The 21,160-nt window shown below is 25.6% G+C and overlaps 1 protein-coding gene across 1 annotated transcript; it reads right to left on the bottom strand.

Moving 5' to 3' along the window:
• Positions 1-1,197: 1,197 nt before the first annotated feature.
• LOC108777503 (uncharacterized) lies at positions 1,198-9,080 on the bottom strand. The gene is made up of 8 exons (XM_018544414.1): positions 8,743-9,080; positions 8,110-8,447; positions 6,755-6,906; positions 6,210-6,360; positions 4,182-4,471; positions 2,273-2,463; positions 1,582-1,651; positions 1,198-1,323 (listed from the first exon to the last, which is right to left on the bottom strand). Exons 1-8 carry the CDS (start codon positions 9,078-9,080, stop codon positions 1,198-1,200), a joined length of 1,656 nt encoding a protein of 551 aa, XP_018399916.1.
• Between the last annotated feature and the right edge of the window lie 12,080 nt (positions 9,081-21,160).

The raw sequence follows: 21,160 nt of genomic DNA, 5'->3' as shown, positions 1-21,160 counted from the left end.
TTGCACAAATTTGTAGAAAAAAATTATTTAATAAAACATAAGATATGTTACATCGACGTTTGGACGTTTTGACTATTCATTTTAGCCATCCTCAACAAAACATTAACACGGAATCTCCAAGTATCCGTCAGGAAACACAATTAGCGGCCAGAGACGTTTCCATGCTTGTTGATACCGAAATTATGTTATCAAGCGAATCGAAAGAACACACAAAAGAAAGATACATAATCACTTAATCTCCAATAATAAAATATATAGTAATAATCTCGTCAAATTTCAAAAATTTAATAGAGAAAACATGGCAGAGTCTAGACGATTTTCTAGCTCTAAAATTCTGATTGGATGATCTGAAATAATACAATAACAGCGAGCGCTCATTCAACTATTGAATATTCAGCTCACTCCGCTGAATGCGCCTAATATAATAGATATTTTAGCAATAGATATTTAGCAAACTAGATTTATTAATTTTTTAACGTAATTATTGATTTGTTAAAAATTTTCATAATATTTTCCACAATATTAACGATAAGTATTTCTTATTATTTTTACGTTTATATTGATAATTGCATTAGAAAACATCGTATCGGTAAAAATAATAAAGTATTAAACAAATATAAAACATTAAAAGAAAGTTAAAACAAATTGTGCATAATAATTTATTAAGAATATAATATTTTTTACAATAGAAAATTAATAATATTAAAATTCGAAATAATAATCTAAGAACAATATTAATATTAATAATAAATAGTTATAAGTAATACAAAAATAATCGCAAGCATAATAACATAAACAAAATAGAAATACAATAAAGAATTACATTTTCAAAAAATAGTTTATATTTAATTTAAAACATGAAATATTTAAAATTCAAATATATATAAATATATATGAGCGCTTTATAGTAATACCTTTTTGTAATTTAATCATAGTAATTGTATCTTCTTCTTTATATGCTTTATCCGTTCGCCCGGACGTTGGCGATCACTTTGGCCCTGATTTCCTCGCTATATCTTGGGTAATATCTTGGGAATTAAATGAACCGAAGTGGTTTTCCCTTGCCTTTTTCGGTATACTTTCATATTAGTATACTTTCAGTAATTGTATATCATAGCTAAATATTTCAAACATTTATCCATTGAAATTTAAGTGTGCATGTACTTTTTGTTTTGTATCAGAATTAATTAAAATTCATTAATTTAGAAACATGCGAAAATGTTCAATATGTCTTTCAAGTTCAGATATACGTGTTTTTATCTTATGTTGAACTTCTGATTCTATTTTTTGTAAGGATTGTTGCTCCTTCAACATATTGCCTATCTGAAATGAATAATGTCGATATTATTGTCGAATGTTCACTGTCATTAAATATTAAAGTTTTTTTTTATATAAACATGTTATTAAAGATGATATTCTGTAATAATATCATGTAACAATTTCAATGTAATAAATGTATATTATTTTATAATGTTTCTATTTACAGACGATTTACTATAAATATATCTGACAGTATTCAGATAAATAAGAGTACTATTTTTAATAGATGCTCTTGTCGGAGAATATTTGACAAAGACTTACTTTATAAACTACTTTAGGAGAATATATGTTGTTAATGATCATAGTTAATGCAGTATATTCAGCAATTTCACTAAAATCAATACATATTTAGAATTAATATATATAATTTATAATTATTAATTTATTACAAATATAGAGCATATTTATAAAAAAAATCTTATTACATTGGTCTCAGATTTCTCCTTAATATCAAACTGTCAATGATTTTTTCATTCTTAGCATATTTTATTATAATATCAAAATAAATTTTTATCCATTTCCTAATGTCCTTTTCTGATCTTTTCTTTGATGTTTTTTGTTGGTATATACCCGAGAGCGACATATTTATAAGTTTAGTATCTTGAAAACAGAAATAATGTGTAGAAAATTCCAAATCAATCATGTTATTCCATTCCTTACTTATATTTGGATATAACGGATTAATCTTTCCATCTTGACTTGTATTTATAGAACCTCTGCAGAATATCCAATTCCTCCATCCTGTTGGAAATCTATATTTTTCAGAAGAATAATAACAGTAACAATTTGATAATACATTTAAAGCTTTGATGAGTATTTTTTTCAGATATGTCAAAGTGTTTGCGGATTATTACTATATCGTGGGTCATTGCTAACGGCATTAGCATGGGGACACGGCGATATAACAGTAACAACTTAAGTAATTTAAAACTTTTAGTTTAAAAAAATTTACTTGACTGATGTTGAATTACGAAGATGTTGTTTTAACTTATCATAGGCTATATTTAAGCACATGGAGTTTTCAGCAGCACATGCCCATCTTAAAACATCTTGTCTTAAACATTTGGTGAGATTATTTTCCATCGGATCTTCTTCAAATCTTAGTATTTTCAGAGGTTTATCCAATAATTCTGCTATATTTTTCTGCAATGATATAACTTGTTTTGCTTTATATTATTACGAAAGATATAATCTTTATATATGCATATTTCTTTTATTCTATTACTAAATCCTCTATAAGATTATTTTTTATATATGTATAAAAAGTATTAAAAACTGAAGTTATTAGACAACCGGAAAAATATTTTGGTATTTTATATTTTATTTTACATTTCTTATATTAATACAAAAGAATAAAATGACTCGTTATATAAAAATAAATAAATGATGTCAAGGGCGATATGAGTCAAAAAAGATATTCGTTTAAATTAAGTGACTAATTAATAGTACATTGTGTAACAAGTGTGTATTAGTTGAAGCGAGTGCACATGCGCGCCCGTGTCGCGCTATAGACAGTTATAGCACATGAGTTGCACATAGATTTTTTCATCACGAGTGCACTGTGTTAGTAATATGTTATACAATTATAAAGTCGCACGAACGAAGTGGGGGGGGGCGCAAGTCCCTCGGAAAAGAAATTAAAATATTTCGTAAATAAATATTTCACAATACAAAATTTTGTATTGCTCATTACTTTCAATTATAATTGTGAGATTATTACAATTTGAAATTATATATAAATTTATATATATAAACGCGTTATTGTAAGTTGAATGATATTTATAGATACTGTATTGTCGTTTTGTCGTAGTTACTTTTATTATTATGGAGAAAACCATGCTTACCGCGCCCCCCCAGATGCCCCGAAAGGACGCTCTGGTCAGCGCGTTTCTCCGTGTTGATATTTGTACAAGCGCTACCACTGCGTTGCGTTATTTTTTATAATGTAACGCTTTTGCGTAGGATTAGAGAAATAATTCAACGGCTTGAGATATTGGCTATTTACCGCAGGTAAAAGCGTTGCGGTATAGGGCACATTACGTGCACGCGTGAGGAAAATGTTTTATTGTTTAAACGATTACCTTTTTTTACTCATATCGCCCTTGACATCATTTATTTATTTCTTATATTATCTTAACATGAGAGAGAGAGAGAGAGAGAGAGAGAGAGAGAGAGAGAAATTATAAAGTATAATAGTTTATAAAATCTCTTTATTGTCATATGTATATACTATTATATCATCTTACAATAGACATATATATAAACAATATTTTACGACAATATTTTACTATTCAACAACAAATGCTCTTTACTAAATAATATGGTAATAACCAGGGTTGGGTAGTGCTAAATTAAAAAGTTAAAAAGTTAATTTTAACTTAACTTAGTTACATTTTAGACTTCTAACTTTTTAACTTTATTTAGTTACATTTTATCGGTAACTAATAACTTTTTATTAATTTTTTTAAAGTTAAGTGTCAGACACAATATGAGCCACACGTAACCAAAAATACGAATCCGGCCGGCTTGCAGCACGCGATCAGTGCCTTCGATGGCACTGATCGCGTGCTGTAAGTAGATATTCGCATCATTGGTTATGTGTTACGCCACTTTGTTCCGCGTTAATGGATAGCGCAGTTGACGTCCTGCAAGTAGAGACTCTTTATTGTCCGCAAGCGGACTCGAGTTTGCATCATTGGTTCTAACTTGCAGGATTTGCAGCTTGCAGTAGCTCGTAGTCACTTATAGTTTGCTGCTGCATTTATTCGGTTCTAATAATAAGAGTTTGAAGTTTTGTGCAAAAACACAATGAGTATTGACATTGATAATATATTATACTAATAATAACTATCGCCCATTACCTTAACATGAGTGAAATTAGTTTCTTCATCTTTTGATAATGGAAACACAGTTGATATGTATTCTAACGCTTTGATCATAGGAAACCACGCCACATAATCTGTCTCTTGTGATAAGTGCTTTGTAAGATTCCAAAATACGGATCCATTAAGCTGATGATCGATTACCATATGAAACGCATCATCAATAAACTTAGCACGATCAATAACATTCACATCTTCATATTTTCCTGAATTTAGGTAATTTGCGATATTGAGCCAGTTTTCTGAATCATAATAAACGCGGTACTGTCCTGTTATGTAACAAAAATTTTATTAATAATGTTAATTATTTTCGTATATAAGATAAGAACTAATCCACTCGCATCTTTTTATTTTTCTTAATTTCTTAAAATTGAAACGTCCCCTGTATGCATATGAGATATCTTTTATGTAGATAACTATTTATATAAATAAGAAATATAAATGAAAATGTAGCAAGAAATATTCAATTCCGAAAAAAAATAATACAAAACGTACATATAATAAATATGTATAATTAATATACATATATTCACCAGTTTGTTGACTGTTGAGTATTATCAATTTATTTACAGGAACTTTGAAGAAATGTGTGTGCATTTGCTGTGTTAGATACAGTTTGGTTTTTTCAGGGAAAGAAGTTTTTACCTCTATATTTATAGGTAATGGCCATTTAGTATTTTTTGATAGATTGCAATATTGTGTTAATTTTACTATATTACGATTTTTATGTTTGCAGCTTATGATGGGATAATGTTTGTTAAATAGCCAAAATTTAAAATCACACGGATATGATTCTTTAGCTAGATTTTCTTGTATAGACCAAAAGTCTGAGATATTCACAAAATTGGACGAGCTGAATTGGAAAATATATTATTATGGACAAATAAATGGGTATCAATTATATATAAATGTAAACATATAAAATAACTTGTACATGTATATAAACTCTGATAACACAATCTTATTAATAATTTTATACGTTATTTAATGGTTTAAGTTATGTTAAGAATAATAATTTATATTGTAATATATGCAGTCAAAATTTACAACAAAATGTGTATAATTTAATGGAGTTAATCAATTTAAAATGTCGTTTATAAACGAATGATTGAAAAACAAAAATAGTAAATTTTACGATATGTTTCTAATGTTATATCTGTCTCATCACCATTAGGAGAAAATATCTATTTGATTTAAAAAACACAATATAGGTACAATTTAATCATTGATACGACTTAGCTAACTGTACCGTACATGTATATGTACACTTATGTATTTGTTACATGGTAATTACAATATAATACATTTATAGCATTTAACAATATATTATAATATGTATATATATATATATATATATATATATATATATATATACATTAATATATATCACATAATAATTTTATATGATAGTAATTATATTTTATAATTAATAAGAAAGTGGTTTTTAATAAAAAGAGTATAAAACCACAGCACAGGTTGTTTTTTGTGATATTTAATACATAACAAAGATTTTGATTTAACTTAGACGTTTCGGTCAATATCTGGCCATCTTCAGTAAATGTATAAATAATCTCGCATTGGTTACATAAATTTAAAAATTAAATATCGCAGTCATACATTTAATTCAAAATCACGCTCTTTTTAATCTTGTACATCGTAATATGTAGTTGAAGAAACGATTGAAATGTTTCACAAAAAACAACCTGTGCTGTGGTTTTATGTTCTTTTATAGTTAAAAGTTATATTTTAATGTACTATATATACACAATTATCACTTACTGCTGGTTTAAGTATATATGGATACCTCTTCGAAATACTGAGTCGGTGACAATATTTTGAAGCATCCGCAGAACAGCGATGACTACAATGACAGATATATGTATATATATGCTAATTATGATATTGAATTTACTTAACTAAACGCTTCTTTTAATACATATTCCTACTTTAATATTATTTATTTTTTTCGTAACCGCAGAAAGTAGTTAATTTTTTATTAATTCTTACCTTTAATGTATCGGGGAAAATTTAAAAGTGATTCAAAATCTGGTACCGTATTAATTATTGGAAAATTTAGATCATAATAGGAATCCAAATTTAAAGAATCGTACTGATTTTGAATTATGAATAAATTCATTAACTCAGAATCATTGTATATCTAAAAAAGTTTTATAGAAATATTATATAAATACTCAATAGAATATTTTTATTGCGATTTACTGTTGTTATGCTCATTAATGTAATTTTATTAATTTCAAGATGAGAATTTAAATTTTTATAAATAATACAATATGTTGCAAAAAATAAGATGCATTATAATTAAAGGAGATTTGATATTTGTTAAAATAAATTGCAGAGAGAGTTTTTTAATTTTGATATGTTCTTTCACGTTAATTATATGTAAAATTCCTGATTGAATTTTATTTTGAAATATACCAGAAGCTTTCTAAAGATATAGAATGTTATTGACATTCTGATTTTACGAATTGAAAACAATTTTACAAAACTTTTAGATAAATCGTTTTTTATGTAATATTAACAAATGAAAAAACCTTAGCGATAGCGTCTTCTGCAAAAAATATAGCAAGTCCATCATGTAACCAAACATTATTCAACCAAGTTGAGCTAACTGGATATCCAAACCATTGTTGTGCTACCTTATATGCTATCCTGCGTTCGAATTCTATTTTACGCATAAATCGATCTGATGCATGGTCATATATAATATCTGTATCACTAAAAATTGTTAATTTTACGTGTAAAATTTTTATTGAAATGATTTAATTTATACTAAAATGACATAATTTATTTTGTACAGATTGATTTTTCGGTAACGTGTATAAAATAAATAAGGCACTAAATTATACAATTTTGAAATATGTGATTGAATAACAAACTGTTGTACGCAAAATGGTAAAGAATTATGTATTTATTGAAATTAGTTATGGTTTTAATCTAGTATCTATTTTATGATATATTAAATATACGATATATAAAATATGTAATCAATTTTCTGATCAAATATGACATATTTTTAAAAATACATTACATTATTATTACTGCGTACAAGTGATTTAGTTCCTATGAATTTAATCTTAATGTATTAGATAAATCGGAATTAAATACAGACTCGTAAGATTTATTTTAACTACAAATAACTTTTTAATAAACGATATGTGACAAATAAAGTTTTTAATTGTTATGTAGGATCGCGACATTGACAATTTACATCGAGATCATTGCATTCCAATATAATGTTATATAGTAGTATATATAATTATTAATTACATAAATGATCATTCGGTATATATTTATAACTTGTCATCACTTTTGTCTTATGAATTGGAAACAACTTATTCGACATATAAATAAATCTTTGCAATTCTTGCAATATTAACAAATACATATATTGAGAATTATTTGTATTTAAATTTATGTTTTATATGAATATATTTTTATATTGAATATATGTAATATTATAAATCTCTTTAAACATTTAAATTTTTTAATTAGTTTTAAAAGTGCGGTAAAGTTTGTTTTTTACTTTTTAGAAAATTTAATCAATATTTTCACATATTTTAATTATTCAGTTTATTCATCTTATTTAAATAATTGGAAATCATGTATGAAATTTATACGAAATCTTATCATTTTGTTAAACACTTTGTTATTTAATAGAATTGTATTATATGTAAAATAATGTATTACCTATAAAAGATGACTCCCCATTTAGACGTTATGTTATACGGACAATTAGGAAGTACAATATGATCAATTTTTGGAAACTTTATTCCCTTAAATACCGATTTCATGTGCAACGTAAGCTTATTTATAATATACATATGTAGATCTAAAGATTTATGCCTTGTAGCTACAACTTTTTCAAATAAGCAATATTTCCACTTACACCATAAAGTCATGTTAAGTTTATCTTCTATTTTTTCTTTAAATTTCACTTTACTCATGTGGTTTATAACAATCACAAATTGATAAGTGGATATTGGTGGTGTAGGATAGAAGTGTGTCCACTGTGTATGTCCATTGTGTGTCCATTGTATGTATTCTGTTACAACATCTTTAATATGGAATTCCCTTATTGCTTCCCTAATTGGCATATTGGATAAAACATTAAAGTGTGGATTGTGCCTTACAGAAACTAGAAACGTAGTCTTTAAGTGTGGCTCATCCCAACAAGGAAATAATGTTTTAGCTCCAATATCTTGGATGTTCGGTGCGATTGACCACCTAACGCAATTTAATAATTTATATAATTGTCTTAAATAAAATTGTATTACAGTAATTATATAATGACAAATTTTTAATTATATTATGGTTTAAATTTAAATTATATTAGTATTATTATAAGTATATAATAATTAGTATAAATTTGTGCAAATAATCTGGGATGCTATTAATTAATTATGTAGGATACAGCATAAATCTTTTGATTGTTAAGCAAATAGATTGTAAAGAACAGTAAAGAATTGATTGCATTACAAGGAATATTATGCAACTATTTATATTCTCACCATATACTTACATGTCTTGCGAGTCATTACTCCAGTAATTAGTGTTTATGAAGATGTTTTTTTCACTATCGTAATTGGAAATACGACTAGTTGTACAAATTTTCAAGGTATACAACCCGGGATATATCACTTCGATAAAATCGAGGTGTAAAATATTCTTTGTAGAATCGTATATCGTTTTATTCGGAGAATGTATTGTTCTGTGGATGTCAATTAATTGTATCGACGAATGTTTTATATTTACGGTTTGTATGTGCAATTTGATACTTTTTATTGCTTGAAGAATATTGATCATTATATGAGTGGTGCCATTAAAATAAGTATCGTTAAATATTTCTGTATCGGCCATGGTTAATATTTGGACATCGGTTGGCTTAAGTGTTTTTCTTACAAAATATGCAGTTAAATTTATTTTGTAATGTATTGGGATTAAATAGGGCGCTAACTTAGATTGGAAATCATTTAGAATAAAGTTATTTAGTTCTTCACTGCAGGTAAGAATAGTTACTGTGCTGATAAATATTACAGTGATACCTATTTGTTCCAAATTCATGTTGTATTGATTTTTTCAAGTGTATCTACAAACGTTTTATTAGAAAAAGATACAATACTAATAATGATAATAGTAATAGCAGTGAATATTTCATAAATTATTAAAATTTTTATACGAGAAATTATGTTAAATTAGAATTGTTATACGTAATATTTCTATTATATTATTATAATTATTACTATTATATTTGTTACAATAGTTCTGAATTTTAAATAAATGTTTATTTCATTTTTTTAAAAATTTCACGTATCTCATATTTTGTATTTTATGACATCTCAGAACAAATGTTGCTATACTGATTATTTTTCTATTTTCTAAAATATACTATTAAAAAATGTATTAATTATTAGTTTTGGCAAGTACAGTCATTGTTTATTATGAAATACGATTTTAAAGTATTGAAATAGAATTTATTTATTGTATCAAATATGATTTAAAATAGTTTATCTTTTAAATAAATCTATATAAAATATATAAACTGTTGTGTTCTCAGATACTTACCCTGCGTTAAAATTATTTTATTAAGTTATAATTTTAATAATTTATACATTCGTAATAAAATTATTAAAAATGATATTTAAAAATATTACTAGTATACAATGTTTTTGATTTTTGTAATTTAACTCTTTTGAGAAGTTATCGCAAACTAACAGTGTCTTCGCAAATAAATCTCGTAATATAACATATGAACTGTTATGTAAACAATTTTTTATTTTACCTTTGTTAGTTAGTTGATACAATACCAATCGGGTTTCGTCGTTTCTTGTCAAATATAATATGAAGTATGGAAATGAATGTATAACATTAGTATTAAAAATTTTTAATTTTAATATATTGCAATATGTTAAAAAATAAATATCTATTTATTATTGTAAAGTATCAACATTGTATTCGTACAGCGCGCTATGTTACAAATTACTAAATTATTTAATTTTATAAGATATTTGATGGAAGAGAGATTTGCACTCTCATCGTTCTATTTGGAAATACATATATGATTTTTTTCATAGGATTATAAAAACTTGAATAATTACATCATATGAAGCTGTCAAGTTCAGATGTGTCCATTTAACGATTTCAAGTTAATTGCAGAATTGTTTAAAATGAAGTAAATTATTGTGTCATCAAAAAAATGGATAGAAACAGACACGCTTCTCTCAGCTATTTTTTATTATTTGACTAAGATGATCTTTTTATTGTTAACGTTTGACTTACAACATTGAACAGAGTAAGAAATGCTGAATCAGAATTACAACGATTCAATTATTATTTTATTAATTTAATTAATTTTCTGTAGAAGATATTTTTGTATTCTAATTACCGTTCTAATGATTTTTTAAATGTAACATTGAGAATGATCTGATCGGAGTTATATAATAATTAGTATAAATTTGTGCAAATAATCTGGGATGCTATTAATTAATTATGTAGGATACAGCATAAATCTTTTGATTGTTAAGCAAATAGATTGTAAAGAACAGTAAAGAATTGATTGCATTACAAGGAATATTATGCAACTATTTATATTCTCACCATATACTTACATGTCTTGCGAGTCATTACTCCAGTAATTAGTGTTTATGAAGATGTTTTTTTCACTATCGTAATTGGAAATACGACTAGTTGTACAAATTTTCAAGGTATACAACCCGGGATATATCACTTCGATAAAATCGAGGTGTAAAATATTCTTTGTAGAATCGTATATCGTTTTATTCGGAGAATGTATTGTTCTGTGGATGTCAATTAATTGTATCGACGAATGTTTTATATTTACGGTTTGTATGTGCAATTTGATACTTTTTATTGCTTGAAGAATATTGATCATTATATGAGTGGTGCCATTAAAATAAGTATCGTTAAATATTTCTGTATCGGCCATGGTTAATATTTGGACATCGGTTGGCTTAAGTGTTTTTCTTACAAAATATGCAGTTAAATTTATTTTGTAATGTATTGGGATTAAATAGGGCGCTAACTTAGATTGGAAATCATTTAGAATAAAGTTATTTAGTTCTTCACTGCAGGTAAGAATAGTTACTGTGCTGATAAATATTACAGTGATACCTATTTGTTCCAAATTCATGTTGTATTGATTTTTTCAAGTGTATCTACAAACGTTTTATTAGAAAAAGATACAATACTAATAATGATAATAGTAATAGCAGTGAATATTTCATAAATTATTAAAATTTTTATACGAGAAATTATGTTAAATTAGAATTGTTATACGTAATATTTCTATTATATTATTATAATTATTACTATTATATTTGTTACAATAGTTCTGAATTTTAAATAAATGTTTATTTCATTTTTTTAAAAATTTCACGTATCTCATATTTTGTATTTTATGACATCTCAGAACAAATGTTGCTATACTGATTATTTTTCTATTTTCTAAAATATACTATTAAAAAATGTATTAATTATTAGTTTTGGCAAGTACAGTCATTGTTTATTATGAAATACGATTTTAAAGTATTGAAATAGAATTTATTTATTGTATCAAATATGATTTAAAATAGTTTATCTTTTAAATAAATCTATATAAAATATATAAACTGTTGTGTTCTCAGATACTTACCCTGCGTTAAAATTATTTTATTAAGTTATAATTTTAATAATTTATACATTCGTAATAAAATTATTAAAAATGATATTTAAAAATATTACTAGTATACAATGTTTTTGATTTTTGTAATTTAACTCTTTTGAGAAGTTATCGCAAACTAACAGTGTCTTCGCAAATAAATCTCGTAATATAACATATGAACTGTTATGTAAACAATTTTTTATTTTACCTTTGTTAGTTAGTTGATACAATACCAATCGGGTTTCGTCGTTTCTTGTCAAATATAATATGAAGTATGGAAATGAATGTATAACATTAGTATTAAAAATTTTTAATTTTAATATATTGCAATATGTTAAAAAATAAATATCTATTTATTATTGTAAAGTATCAACATTGTATTCGTACAGCGCGCTATGTTACAAATTACTAAATTATTTAATTTTATAAGATATTTGATGGAAGAGAGATTTGCACTCTCATCGTTCTATTTGGAAATACATATATGATTTTTTTCATAGGATTATAAAAACTTGAATAATTACATCATATGAAGCTGTCAAGTTCAGATGTGTCCATTTAACGATTTCAAGTTAATTGCAGAATTGTTTAAAATGAAGTAAATTATTGTGTCATCAAAAAAATGGATAGAAACAGACACGCTTCTCTCAGCTATTTTTTATTATTTGACTAAGATGATCTTTTTATTGTTAACGTTTGACTTACAACATTGAACAGAGTAAGAAATGCTGAATCAGAATTACAACGATTCAATTATTATTTTATTAATTTAATTAATTTTCTGTAGAAGATATTTTTGTATTCTAATTACCGTTCTAATGATTTTTTAAATGTAACATTGAGAATGATCTGATCGGAGTCGAAACGAATGTAATATTTATTAATTAATTTATTATATTAAATTTCTTTGTTACTTTATTTACATATAATTATTATTATTTTTTAAATTTGTAATGATTTTTATTATTGGCTCTTTGCCTATATTCTATTATATTTTGTTTTATACATATAGAGCCTTATAGTCTACACTACGCAACAAAATTATCGTCGATAATTTTCGAGAATTATAACAAAATTTTTTATCGAAATTTTGTCATTTTTCAAATGCGCATAACTCGGTCAATTTTCATCGTATCAAGACAACTTTTTTCATTTTGTAGGTAATTATCTGTACTTTAAAAAAAAACTTGATACGAAATTAGTGCAAGTCGATGCCGCATCTCCATATTTTGATAAAGCCCAAGCATTTTTTTTCTTAAAAAATTTGATTGTTTAACGCTACCTGGATCGCCCCGATTTTTTTTCAAAAATACCACATAGACCATCGTAAAGTGTACATTTCAACAAACAATTTGAAAAAAATTCGAGTCTCTACGATTTTTTTTGACCGAGTAATGCCATTTTGAAGTTATTCAGGCGTTTTTAACGAATATCGCTATAGTTAATTTTTAATAATTCTTTGTAATAGATTTGCCTGATATATATATATATATATTTTGGCATTGCGTGATCTGCGCTTGACTCCTAGTGTCCTTTTCTTTCCAAGTTAATTTTTGATTTATACAGGAGTTTGTTATTTAAGAATTATCGAATAGGTATAAGATATTTTGAACAAAACATTTAAACATAATTGTGTAGTGTATAGCTGAATATATGATTTATTATGAATTATAATAAACGAAATTTTTATTATAAATCTCTTTTTAATTAATAATATTATAAATATAACACCTGTAATAATCTAATAACATTAGTAATATAAATAATGAAAAATTATAAGTTTATCTAATACAAAAATAATCGCTATACTAAGAATATTAATAAAATAGGATTTAATAATATAATTTTCATAATGTGTAGTTATTATTTTTTATTGAATGCAATTAAAAATAAGAAATATGTAGAAGTATTTAAAATTTAGATAGGTGACCGTTTTGCAATTGTATTTTTTACAGTTTACTTATTGTATTTTCGTTATCTCCGAATATTTCAAGAGAAATTATTTATTTAATTTTAAAAGTAAAAATAACTAGTATTAATTAATTTAGAAACATCCAAGAACGCTGTCTATGCATTTTAATTTCGAATGTACGCTTGTCTAACTTTTTTAGAATTTGTGATTTTAGTAAACGTGTCATTTTCCTTCCATTCACATTCAATATTAAAAATGTTTGTATCTGATCTGCAATCTTTAATATAATAAAATATCATACATTGAATATTTTACTCTTAAATAAAAATTAATAAGGGCAAAGAGTCAGTAATATTACTGGCTCTTTGCCCTTATTAATTTTTATTTATGTTGTTTGATACGTACAGAGCCTTATTATTATATTAATCTTGCTTTTAAATATGATCGCAAAATAAAACGACTTTATGAATAAAATAATTGTTTTCTAAAAATAGCCTATGCTAAGTCTTACTTTTAAAAAATTAGAATTAATATTAATGTCTATACATACATATACAGAGTTAATATGTATATGTTTATACATGTTTACACTTTATAGTTATCTTTGTTTACAAATATTTATATTATAACTATGCTAAATAAAATTTTGATAAGTAAATGTAATATCTATATTTAGAACTTACCATATTGTATTTTTCCATAGAATATATATTGTTAATTATAAGAATTAATAATATAACTCTGTTGATTCGTCTAAAAAGTAATTTATATTGATATAATTATGTAAATTACCACAATTACAGAAACAAAACACATTAACAGAAAAATTATTATTACTTTGATTGAAGATCACGCTCCAACAATAAATTCTGAATGATTTCATTATTTCTATCTCTCTTTGAAACAATGGCATAAAACGCTTTAATATAAGGTTTAACGTCTTCTTTTGCTGGATTAAGTTTTTTCATTTGAAGATGCCAATCATTATATAAAAAATGTAAGTATGTACTATACAAAATACCAGTATTTTCAAGGCATGCTAAATATTCGATATAGTTTTCAGTAGTATTTTTTGGAGATATATGTTCCTTTATATATTCTAACATCCATGAATATGCAAATTTATCTGATTCCAAAATCTTAAAAGCATTACAGTACGCCCATTTCCTCCATTCTGGTTTGAGTCTATAGTTTTTAATAAAATAATAAAAATATTATTTATAAAAATGTTATTTATTATTTATAATTTATAAGGCTTCTTATAATCCTGCAAAGTGTAAAAGACTGTAATTGTATAGAAATAATATTTATACAAAAAATTACTTGTGTTGTTTAGGATATTCGATACTTTCTTCTAACTTCATTTTGGCTGCTTCCATACAGGAAGGAACTTCAAAGATACATGCCCATCTTGCGAGTTCACGTCTTAAATTTTTTAAAAAGTCATCTTCCGTTGAAATTTCGTTATATCTTATTTTCTTCATAGAGATTTCCAATAATTGTTTCATTTTTTCCTAAAATCACGTTTGTATTGCCTTATTGCTGCGAGAAGCATATGATGTACATACATCTTAAAATTATGATAATTCGGTAGATCTTTTATTTAGACTACATTTCATAATATTCCCTCCGAGAAAAATTTTACTCTATACCTTAAAGTATATGTTACATATATTTCCAGTAAAATTTTCCTTAGACAGAACATTTTGGAACATATTATTAATATAGAAATAAAATGAGAAATTCGAATAAAATATTTAACGTTTACAATGTAAAGTCAAGAGAGTGTTTTTGCTCCAAAATATATTATATTTATTTCAAAGTGATATTATACAGAAATGCATTAAAATTTTTTTAGTAATACATTTCAAAACCACAAAAAGGCATTTAAAATACATAATAATATATCGAAATCACATAATATATCGAATATTTATAAAACTTAATATTTTTATGTAAATAATTCGTATAGGTTTAAAACACCGAATTAAAGTGAAATATACGAAATATTTAACATTTATATAATATAAGTCAAAACAATTTTTTAATTAAAAATTTCTGATATTTTAAGACGACATTATAAGAAAGCATATTAGAATTAGTTCGGAACTGAAAAATGTTTGCTTTATTTATGAATCTATTACGCATTAACATCTTTGACCGTAAATAGAACTCTTTCCTTTATTTAATTTATTTTTATTAGTCTAATTTTCATTTATAATTAAGAATGTTGTTAGTTGCACATTTCTATATTATTTACCAGTTGTCATTTTTAAGATAATATTTTGCTTGCTAACTAATAACTAATGTCTTTAGTAAAATAATATCTATCAGATATTATTTTAGTCATCACCTTAAATTTCATGAAATTAGTATCTTTCTGAGAATATAATATCATGTCCGATATACGTTCAAGCATTTTGATTATAGGATACCATGCTACAAAATTTGTTTCATATGGTAAGTATCTTGTGAGTTTCCAAAAGATGGATACGTTAAGCTGATGCGTCATTAAAAAATGACACGCGTCATCAATAAGTTTAACACAATTAATGACACTTATGTTTTTATATCCTCCAGATTTTAAGTAATATCCGATTCTGCGCCAGTTTTTTGACTTATAATTGACACGGTAGTATGCTGTTATGGAACAAAAAGATTTTATTGATGACTATGTTTTCGTAATCAAATAGGGAATAATACGTTTGCATTTTTCTATTTTCTTTCTTTCTATTAGAAAAATATGTTTAAGATTATATAAAGGTATGTAAATATATTAAAAATGATCACACCTCAAGCGTGGGCGTGCAGTTATAGAGGGTACATAGAGGGTCTGCAGTTATACATATTCGCACTTACATAAAAAGTAAACACTTTGCATGAATAATACGTATACCTATTTTAATTTCTACCAAAACTTTCTGGAAATATACGAATATTGTGAAATATTATATAGTTTCGTATAAATTTTAAATTTTAGACATTTAAAATTTATATTCAAGCTATATATGAAAAATAAGAGATTTGTACTGTTTATTAAAAATGCATTAACAAAACATCATAAATTATTTTGTATAAAGCTTTTTCGGATATTATTTATGTTTTTATATACTACTTACATTTATGTGTTTGCGACATTCCCAATAGAACAATTCGTTGGCATTGGTTAAACATCGCCTCCCATTAGGGATATATTAGACATTAGACCAATATCGTGCCAATAAATTGTGTTACTCGAGATCTTTGATATTTATGTAAATAAAAATATATAAGACGTGCACAGACACACACATACACAATATAAGAATGATTAAACATGTAGCAAAGTGTATTAAATTTTACAAGAAGGTAAAATATATAAGAAGTGTAATAAATATATATTTACCAGCATGTTGAATGTCGAGCATTACTGCGTCATTATTAGGAATACCTTTGAAATATTTATACTGTACTTGTGGTGTTAACCATACTTTAATGACTTTAGATAAAGTAGTATTTCTCATTATTCTTATCGGTATCCACCATCTATTATTACTTGAATTGGAATTATATGTCAACACTGACCATAACAAGTGTTTTTGTTTCCAACTTACGACAGGGTAATGATCAAAGTCCAACCAAGATACGAAATCACATGAATATTCTTTTGTTAAATCTTGTAATATGGACCAGAATTCAGAGACACTCGTTGAGTTAAATGTGCTAAATTAAAAAATTGGGTGTTATTGGCACAAAATAAGTGATATTATCGATCGAATATAACTCTAGACTTATAACTTATACTACACTATATATATATATATATATATATATAGGTATATGTACAATGCACGTCAATAAAATGAAGAATAAAAAATGGAAAGGTGAATATAAAGAAATATACGAAAGTATGTAACTGAAGCAGTTAAAGTTTATAAGAATCACTTTGCTTTGTTCGTAATTTAAAATTTGTGGCAGAAGTGTAATTACTATATTATTTTATCGTATTATATGTAATAATTATTATAATAATTAAACTTGTATTAAATATATAATATATTAATAATAATTATATTTTATTGTTGTATTGCTCACAGTTTGTGTAGATATGTGCGTAAGCCATTTCGAAATACAACATCGGTAATTAGATCTCGGTACATCCGTAGAAAAATAAGTACTATTTGAGAAAATATATGTAAATTAAATTTTATTAAACATATTTTTTTACACAAACAGAAAGATAGAAACATTTATTTAATTATTCTTCTAAAATGTACCTTTATAACGGGGAAAATTAAAAATTGATTCAATATTTGACACTGTATTAAATAGTGGAAATCTATCGAAATAAGAATCGAAATAAAGACCTTCATTTTGACTCTGAACTACAAACAAATCTATCAGCTGAGGATTATTCAGAATCTAAAAAAAGAAACAAGAATTTTACACTTATAAATATTAGATAAGAAATTATTGTATTTTTCTGACTGATATATTATTAAATAAGTTAAACTATTTTTTAAAGCGGTTTAAAAATAATAAGTCTATATTAAAACAAGTTGCTATACGTATATCTTGTACATAATAAGAGGTTTGAAGAGCAAACTTTTAAAATGCATTTTGCCCAAAATTTGCAATTTTTAGAAAACAAAAAAGCAGAAACTACACATACAACAAAACCGTGCACTTTACAGAAAATAACAATATGTTAATCAATAGAATGTGACGTGTTAAACAAAATTGCTGTAAACAATTGCTAAAAATACTAAACAAATGTACTTTGCGTTTCTCTAGTTAAAAAACATAATGTACACATCAAAATGCCTATATTTTTTGCAGTATATAAAAATTGACAGTAAAAAAATGTTTTCTAAACATTTCAATGTAACTTATAATATAAGATAAGCTACTATTTGTCTTACATCAATAAGACACGGTAATTCTTCACTCTAAAATTAGTTTGCAATTTTAACAACTGTGGAACAACTGTTAATCAGTATTTTTTTTATTATACTTCCTTCTGTATATACAATATGCATGTTTATGCATATTGTATATACAAGCCGTTTTACTTTTTAATAGCATAAAAGAAATTTAGTCTATAGTTAAATTCTTAAAAAATAATTGTCTTAAAAAAATTATGATTTTTAATAACGATTTAAAATTATGTCGCGACATAATAATAATTCAAGGAATTAAATTTATGTCGGGACATAATAATAATTCGATGAATTAAAATTATGTCGGGACATAATAGAAATTCGCAATTATTATTATGTCCCGACATAATTTTAATTCGTTATTATAAATCATAATTTTGTTAAGACAATTATTTTTTAAGAATTTATCTTTGGACTAAATTTCTTTTATGCTATTAAAAAGTAAAACGGCTTGCCATACATGTTGGTGGTCGCAAGTTTTTGAAATTGGTAATCTACTACCATCAGTCATGTAACTGTTGGACATAACATTTGAAGATTTCATATCTGATAACGTTGCTACCACGAATGCATACTGGACTATGATTTGCGATTCAAATTCAACATTATATGATGTAAAGTTAAGTGTTGCTGAAGATGGCTTGAGATCTCCTGTGACTGTTTGACCAGATTTCAACAGCTCATAGTACACTACACCCTTTTGGTCCCATCAAGTACAGAGTATAGCCTCCTTCCCATGAATATTCCGTTTTGGCGTCGATGTCGATGGTTGGCCTGGATCGCAAATGGTTTTTCGTAATTTGTGATTATCGAAATAGATCCACTTTTCATCGCCAGTCACAATTCGATGCAAAAACCCCTTTCTTTTTTGCCTGGCAAGCAGCATTTCGGAGATAGTTTTTCGCCTTTCGATGTCTCTCTCTTTCAATTCATATGATACCCATCTTTTTACCTTGTATACCTTTCCCATGGCTTTTAAACGCTTGGAAATAGCTGCTTGTGTAACATTCAACGTTTCTGCAAGTTGATTTTGTGTTTAACGTGGATCTTCATCCACCATTGCTTGCAGTTCTGTATCGATGACGTGCTTTATCATTTGTGTCAAAATCACCACGTTTGAATCGTCGAAACCATTCCTTGCAAGTTGTTTCAGATAGAGCAAGTTCCTTATTAAAGCTTCAACAAGCATTCGATGAGATTCAGCAGCAGTTTTCTTCAAATTGAAACAGAAAAGCAAAGCCTCGCGCAAATGATACTTTTTTGGTTGAAATTCAGACATCTTCTTCGCAGTGAACAACTATGTTGTTGTCACAAACACAAACTTTTATATACTGAATATTATTGACAAAAGTCCAAACTATAAATGATACCTTGTTCAGACATTACAGTTGACGATTATCAAAGCTACAGCTATTTATCGCTAGAGGGCGGGTTTCAAACTTATATACCTAATATATGTATAATAATTTCGAAAAGAGTCAAAATATTCTTCCTTTTTTAGTAGTTTCAAAATTTTAAAAGTGGAGCTAATATAGATTAATAAACAGTAAATAATTTAGCAAGATTAAAATTTGCGAATTAAATTTAAAGTTCATGCGTTTAAATCTGATACAATATAAATCACATTTAAACGCGCAAATTTTAGATGATAGGATTCGTAAACTTTGAACGTTTATAATTAAGAAACTATTATAACCTCAACGTTTGGTATTAGGATTTTTTATTTTTGTCTCAAAATAATCTCAGGTATCTACCTTTAAGTGTTGTTACGATTTTTATTGGACATCTTATAAATTTAAGATACTAAAATTATTTATTATTTCATTACCTTTGTCACAATTTTTATATGTCAATTTTATTATTGAAAATATGTTTTTTTTTCAAAAGAAAAACCATTCATTTGTCTTTTTAAATAAAAATTTATAAAATATTAATAAATATTTTTTGATTCTCTATGCTTATATAATTTCTCGATTTTATGTAGTTTACTAAACTGTTTTCTATAAATTATAAATTATATAAATTTTCTAAAAGTATGAAACATAACATTGATAATTTCATCTTACGAATTAGATAAATTACTATTATTCATATGATATTAGCAATTAAACAACCTTAGCAACAATTTCGTCACCGAATAATGTAGCGAGACCATCATGCAACCAATAATTGGACCAAAATGGACCGAGTGTATCTCCAAACCATTGAAGTGCTGTTTTACGTGTTATGCTGCGTGCGATTTCTATTCTGTTCATTATGTGTCCTAACTCCTCATGATAAATAAGTTCTCTTTCCCTAAAAGATTTTTACAAGTAAATTATTAATGATTTAAATCTGAAATATATATAATATAATGTAATTTGTTTTACACAAGCTAATTTTTTCTTACATTATGTATGAAGTATTAAATGTTATATTATCACGCATTTACGGCGCGAGACACTAAACC

The sequence above is a fragment of the Cyphomyrmex costatus genome, unplaced genomic scaffold (assembly GCF_001594065.2).
Source record: "Cyphomyrmex costatus isolate MS0001 unplaced genomic scaffold, Ccosl1.0 scaffold441, whole genome shotgun sequence".
NCBI classification, from domain to species: Eukaryota; Metazoa; Arthropoda; class Insecta; order Hymenoptera; family Formicidae; genus Cyphomyrmex; species Cyphomyrmex costatus.
This window is presented reverse-complemented; position numbering and strand designations above follow the sequence as displayed.

Coding starts and splice junctions, on each gene's coding strand:
- LOC108777503 (XM_018544414.1), bottom strand. CDS start 9,080: ATGGCCGATACAGAAATATTTAACGATACTTATTTTAATGGCACCACT. Junction 6,361..6,754: donor CAGAAGACGCTATCGCTAAG/GTTTTTTCATTT, acceptor AAACTTTTTTAG/ATATACAATGATTCTGAGTT. Junction 1,652..2,272: donor CGTAATTCAACATCAGTCAA/GTAAATTTTTTT, acceptor TATTGATTTTAG/TGAAATTGCTGAATATACTG.